The 7,442-nt window shown below is 18.7% G+C and overlaps 2 protein-coding genes across 2 annotated transcripts; one reads left to right on the forward strand and one right to left on the reverse strand.

Moving 5' to 3' along the window:
* Positions 1–1,310: 1,310 nt before the first annotated feature.
* PGSY75_0613400 (putative apicoplast ribosomal protein L18 precursor) lies at positions 1,311–2,035 on the forward strand (the record flags this gene model as incomplete). The annotated part of the gene is made up of 2 exons (XM_018784715.1): positions 1,311–1,514; positions 1,607–2,035. The coding sequence occupies 2 exons, from the start codon at positions 1,311–1,313 to the stop codon at positions 2,033–2,035; spliced, it is 633 nt and encodes a 210-aa protein (XP_018642769.1).
* A 574-nt stretch (positions 2,036–2,609) lies between these two features.
* PGSY75_0613500 (putative AP-3 complex subunit beta) lies at positions 2,610–6,410 on the reverse strand (the record flags this gene model as incomplete). Its single annotated transcript, XM_018784716.1, has 1 exon — positions 2,610–6,410. The coding sequence occupies one exon, from the start codon at positions 6,408–6,410 to the stop codon at positions 2,610–2,612; it is 3,801 nt and encodes a 1,266-aa protein (XP_018642770.1).
* Between the last annotated feature and the right edge of the window lie 1,032 nt (positions 6,411–7,442).

The following is a 7,442-nucleotide window of genomic DNA, read 5'->3' on the forward strand; positions in this document are numbered from 1 at the left end:
AAAAAAAGAAAAAAAAGAAAAAAATGATATATGAACACCCATATAATTATAAGTTCATATATCACATTTTTTATATTTCATGGAACAGATAAAAATAAAAGTAATAATATAATTATTACCATACCCTTCATATTTCAAAAGATATAAAATTATAATACAACCATAAGGCAAAGTAATACATATTGTGTGTATATATTAACATTGAATGAAGGAGGTAAAAAAAAAAAAAAAATACTAAATAGAAAATATTTTGTAACAAATCATGATATATATATCTAATATCTGGTATTATGTTTTCTCCCTTCTTTTCTTTCTTTTTTTTATAAAATATATTCATAAAACTGTTATAGTTTAAATTTGTTTTAATTATTTATATATGATTAACAAAAATTATATTCATTTCTCCATTATTTTAAAAAAAAAAAAAAAATTTAGATAACAAGAAATATATCTACATTTTTTTGATGGTTATATAATATATATCCATATATTGTCATATAAGAGATTTTTAAAAAATATATATGACACCTCAAATGAATAAATCTAATAAAGCATATATGAGGACATAATAATTTACAAAAAAAAAAAAAAATATATATATATATATATATATAACCTTTGCATTATATGGATAACTTGTTCCCTTTAAATATATAATATATACTTTCTAGTTTTCATTTTTATATTTTCTTAAATTCATTGGGTATATGTTATATAAATATTTTAATATATATATTTTTTTGCTCTTCTTAAAAGCTAATGTTCAAAACATTAGCACAGTTTGATAAAATAAATAAACAACAATAAGGGAAATATTATATGTATATATATAAATATTTATTTATATATTATATAATATGTGCATAAAAAATTTATGTGCCTTATAATTTTATTAAACACATAATTATTAGTACAATATATATTTTTGATTATTATTTATATATTCTTAAAATTATGAAATATTATAAATATGAATATATATATATATATATATATATATATATATAATATTTTTTTTTTTCTTGAAAATAATTTAAAAATAAGAAAAAATATATATATAATATATATATATATATATTTATATATATATACCGTTTTATCCATTTAAGCATTATTATTATTATATATGGATATAATATATATATAATATATACAAGTGTATGTTTTTTTTAATATATTATAAATACATTAAAACTTATTTGGTTCCTTTTTTTATTTTTATTTTTTATTTTTATTTTTTATTTTTATTTTTTATTTTTTATTGTTATTTTTTATTTTTTTGTATAAATTCCATACTGTACATTTTTAATATGTACATATCGTTCATAATATTTTCAATAATTTTTATTTTTCTTGGTGTAATAGAAAATTTCATAATTAACAAGAGAATTTTGTATAGGCCGAATTTTTTATTATACTCTGAAAAAAAAAACAAAAAGAAGAATACACCTGAACAAGTAGCAACTAGAGCGAATAAAGACCTCAAGGAGAAGAAAAGAAAAAGACCCACAAGTGTAATATTATATATATATATATATATATATATATATATATATATATATATATTTATATTAATAAATGTGTATATTTTATTTTATCCTTTTAGAAAATTTTGGAATGTTTATTAAAAGAGAAGGTTGAGAAAGTTGAAAAAAATTCAGATGAGAATGAATGTTCAAATGTCGATAAAGAAATAAGAGAAGGAAAAAGAGTGCCACGGCTTAGAGTGAGAAATACAAATAATCATATATATGCTTCAATAATTGATGATTATAAAAAATATGTATTATGTTCAACATGCTCAAGAGATGCTACACTTTCTAAAATATTAGGAACATACAGAAGAAAAGCAACAAACCGTATTATAAACAATGGAAGAACTATTAAATCGGCTTGGGAAATTGGTAAAATTATAGGGAAAAAAGCTTTAAATAAAGGAATATTTAAAGTACGCTTTGATCGAGCTAGACATCCATATGCTGGAAAAGTGGAGGCTCTAGCCGAAGGAGCAAGAGCAGTAGGTTTATTATTATAAATTTGTATAAAAAATAAAAATAAATATATATTATTCGATCAAATAATAGTATTAAAACATGCAAATGTATATATATATATATATATATATATATATTATTTTTGTATTTATTTATTATTTTTTTTTTTTAACCAAATGGGTATAACAAAACATTTACAACTTGTTTTTTTTTTTTTTTTTTTTTTTAGTAATTAAATAAACTATCTTTAAAAATAAATAAAAATATATACATATATATTTAATAATACGAAAAAAATATATATATGTAATATCTAGGAATAACATAAATATTATAGATACAATATAATTACTTTTGTCTTATCCTTTCTTCATTTCTTTATTTTTTTTTACCTTACTTGTTCATATATTTTTATATTTTTTTACATAAAAAATTATGAACTGTTCAGGAAAAAAAAAAAAAAAAGAAAAAAGAAAAAAGAAAAGAAAAGAAAAGAAAAAAAAAAAAAAAAGATTTTCATCATTCAAAAAATAAAATAAAAAAATTAACATATATATATAAATATTTATTCATTCTACTATAATAACTTAGTACTTTTTCATTTTTCATTTTTTTTTAATTTTCGTCACTAAAAAAGAATTTTTCTATATCATCCATTTGTTCATCAATTACTTTTTCATGTTTGAAATGAGAAGTATTATTAATATTTGTGGATTGATTATTTGAATTATTACAAAATGTTTGATGTTTATTTTTATTTTCATCTTCATTTGTGTTTTCATTTATTTTTTCATTTATTTTTTCATTTGTTTCTTCATTTTCATTTTCATCTTCAGATTCTTCATCTTCACCTTGAATTTTTGTGCCTTTATTAAATAGCATAGATTTTTCTGAATAATTTTTATTTGTTTGGTGACTTGTATGAAAATTTTGTTCTTTATAAAAATCATCCATATTTGTAAAAATACGTTCATTGATGAATTTATTATACGTGTTATTTCTTTGTATATCTTTTGAAGAAATGCTAGTAATATTTTCTTTTTTTTCATTTTTATTAATGTGTTCAATTTTTGGTAGGTCATCACATGCAAAGTCAGGTAATTCTACATATGATGAAATTTTTTTATTTAATATATTAGATACAGTATTTAGTTGAAATAAAAATGAATTTTTTATATAGTCAAAATGATTTGAATTATTTTCTTCACATGATGAATTTTTTAAGTCGTCATATTTTTCATTTATTTTATCAGAATTTGTTTTTATGATATTATCACCCACTTTTATATTATGATCACTTGATTTTGTTTCATAACTATGCACGTTTGAACTGCAATTCTTTTCATTTTCTTGTAAAGATTTTGAACAAATAATATTGTCATTATTTCTATAAAAACATTTTAAGTAATATAAAGGAAGAGAATAAATATCTAGATGCTCATTAAAAAAATTTCGTTGTAATATATTTAAAGAAATATTTTTTTCAACACTTAATTCTTTTAATCTTAAGAAGATATTAATATAAGTCTTACTAGTATCTTGAACATTAAAATGTTGATCTTCCAGTGCTAGCATAAAGGTTTGTTTACATAATTTTTCATAATTTTCAAAATGTTTTTTTAATAAAGAAATGTGGTGTTTATTAAATTTTTCGTTTCTACAAAATGAGTTGTTTAATGTATGATCATAAATATAATTATTAATATTATTATTATTATTATTGTTGTTGTTGTTGTTGTTGTTGGTAGGGGTGGTCGTCAAATTTGTAGGATCTATTTTATTATTTTCCTGACCATTATTTATTTGATCCTTTGTGACATCATCATTTTGATATGCATATTTTTTGACATCATCATTTTGACATGCATATTTTTTGACATCATCATTTTGACATTCATATTTTTTGACATCATCATTTTGACATGCATATTTTTTGACATCATCATTTTGACATGCATATTTTTTGACATCGTCATTTTTGTCACATTCGAAATGTTTTCCTTCTAAATTTTCTGTGGATGTTTCCATTTGAGCTTCAGCTTGGTTGATATGTATTTTTTTATTTAAAGGAATATCATTAGTAGTAGAAATATCACTATGTGTGATATTATTTGTTTGATTGTCAAGATTTTCATTTGATTGTATTATGAGAGAAGCATACTGATATATCCAGACTTTGAAGACAAAATGAATTATATGTATTTTCATAATTTTTGTTGAAGTATGAAAAAATTTTAGTAATATGCGAGATATATCATATAATAATAAAGGATCAATATATTTTTGATAATTCGTAAGAGTGCAAAGGATTGATATTTTGACTTCTTCTAATTGAATAGATAAAAATATTTTACACAAAAAAAAAAGAATCTGAACAATTTGATTGTGATGACTTTGTCGTAATAACTTTCTTAAGGATAATATAGATTGATAAGAATATAATTTAATATTTGAATTCAACATAACTATAATATGTTGCATAACGTTTGATAAGCATATAGAATTTGTTAGAGCTATAGATGTTATATATGAAAATAGTTTTTTAATAATATCTTCAGATATACCAGGAATATATAAAAGATATAAAAATTCATCTAATATAATAATTTTATTATAATCATTTTGTAATACATATAATAGATCTATTTTTATCGATTTTATAATATTATTATCTTCAGGTTTGATATAAAAAAAAGATAAGTATTTTATAAAATAATCTTTTAAATATATAATAATATTTTTTACACTTTTTAAAAATATTTCATACATATCTTCATTTTTTTCTATAGTACATCTAAATAAAGTATTAATTATAGAATCTATTATATATTCTTTATACATAAAATTTGTTAAATGATATAAAGAAGAAATACACATTAAAATAACACTATAACTATTAGATGATAATAATATTATTAATTTATCTATAAATATTTCTATATCTATATCATATGAAGAAAAATCGTCTTCATCAATATTATGAAGATAACAACTTGATTTATTTATAAAGCTACCATTAGAGTATATATAATTATTTTCTTTTTTTATTTTATTTTTTAAATTAATTTTTTTATTATTAAGTGGGTCTTTATAAAACATTTTACAGTAGCGTAATAAAAGATCCATAAGATATATTTGATGGAATGGATGAAACAATAATAAATAAGAACATAACTTGTAATAATATGGATGTAGGCATGCTAATGAATTATATATTTCATTTTTTTCTTTATAGCTTGAAGGATCTTCTGAATGTTCTGAAGGTTTAAGGTTTACATATATATTAGGCGTCTCCACATTTTTTATTGAATCAACATGGTTGTCATTAATAAATATATTGTTATCATTAATATGGACATTTTTATCTCTAATATTATTATTATTTTTTTCAATTTCAATTTCATTTTCATTATTATTCTGATCAGTATACATTAAAATATATTCATCCGTTTGCGTTTTTGATTCTCTTTTTTCTAACATGTTATCATTTTGTTCAATAAATTTGTCTCTTTGTCTTTCCATCGAATTAACATGACAAAAATGTTCATATGATGAGAGATAAGATAAATCATAAGAGACTGAATTGTTTTTATCTAGATAATTCAAATCATTTGACGGTAGACATTTATAAATGTTTGGTTTAAAATTATTAGAATCTTGAACATTGAAATGATAGCAATAATTATCATCACCATGACCATCACCATGACCATCACCATTATTTTTATTTTTATTATTAATTTTTATTTTATTGTTGTGTTCTGTGTGATTATATATACACAAACAATTAAACGACATGACTGCTGATGAGAGCACTATAACATCTTGATCATTTAATAAATCTAAAAGTATATTTCTTAAAAACAAAAATTGATCTTTATCAATATTATATATAGAAGGTATAACATCTGCACATGTTTTTCTAACATAAGGTGATTTATCTTTAGATAGTTTTTTTAAAGAATTAATAATTATATTGATCATATCTAAAGATTTTATAGATGCCATAGCTTTTAATGCTGATGCTCTTATTTGATAGTTATTATTATTTAAATCATTTTTAAAAGAATTTATAGTTAAAATGGTTAAATCTTCATTTCCTTCTGCATATAATATTAAATAATTATATATTAATTTTTTAAGTGTTAAATTATTAATAGATATATTTTTTAATACATCAAAAAATAAATTGGATACATCAATTTTTAAAATATGAGCAATCAGGATATGTTTCATTGTTTCGATCTTTTTATATATATTAGTACATTCTAAATTCATAATTATTTCGTTCTCATCATATTTATTCTTATCAAAATATATTCCATCGTTCAATTTTAAATGAGATATTATGTCTTTCACATTTGAGGCTGCTTTCTCAAGAAGGGGGATTTTAATGTTAATCTTTAAAGAATCCATCTTATTAAACAAATAAATAAAAAAAAAAAAAAAAAAAAAAAAAATATATATATATATATATATATATATATGTAAATATATATGACAATTAATTCATTTTACAAATAAATGTTATATATACATAATAAGGATTTGTTTTTTTGTTATTTGTTTTATTTATTTATTTATTTTGTTAGAGAACGAGCTGGATTGACAAAATATAACCCTATATATTATATATAAATAAAATAAAAAATTCAAATAAAAATAAAAAGGAATAAGAACATTGTTGTAAATATATATATAATATAATATATATATATATATATATATATATATATATATATATATATTTTATATTAATTGTTCATTTTGTTAATGTTTGATAAAATAGTTTATTTAATATTTATTAAGCCTTTAAATAATATATACAAATATAAACATTAACATATATATAATATATATATATATATATATATATATATATATATTTATTTATTTATTTATATTTTTTATTTTTTATAATATTACAAACAGAATGTCATAATAATATGTTACATTATAAGAAGATTTTATTTATTTATAATAAAATAAGAAGCAGATTAAAAAAAAAAAAAAAAATATATATATAATATATATATATATATATATATATATATATATATATATTTGTTATTCTCAAAAGAACAATAAAAAGGCAAAATACATATTATTATAAATACAGTTATATCCAATTAATGTGTTTTTTTTTTTTTTTTTTTTTTTTTTTTTAATGTAAAATTAAAATAACTTCTGATGTATTTTAAAGAATAAATAGGATTACATCATAACGACATATGTATGTGACTACACAGGATGGTGAACACATATAAATAAATAAATAAATATATATATATATATATATAGATATTTTTTTTTTTTTTATTTTCTCTTAATGTTCTATTCTTATATTTTCTTAATGGTGTTAATTAATACAATCAACTGTATATAAATGATGCTGGTAAAAAAAAAAGAACATAATAAAAAGAAATATATTCTTTCTTTTCTTTTTTT

Source organism: Plasmodium gaboni, chromosome 6, assembly GCF_001602025.1.
Source record: "Plasmodium gaboni strain SY75 chromosome 6, whole genome shotgun sequence".
NCBI classification, from domain to species: Eukaryota; Apicomplexa; class Aconoidasida; order Haemosporida; family Plasmodiidae; genus Plasmodium; species Plasmodium gaboni.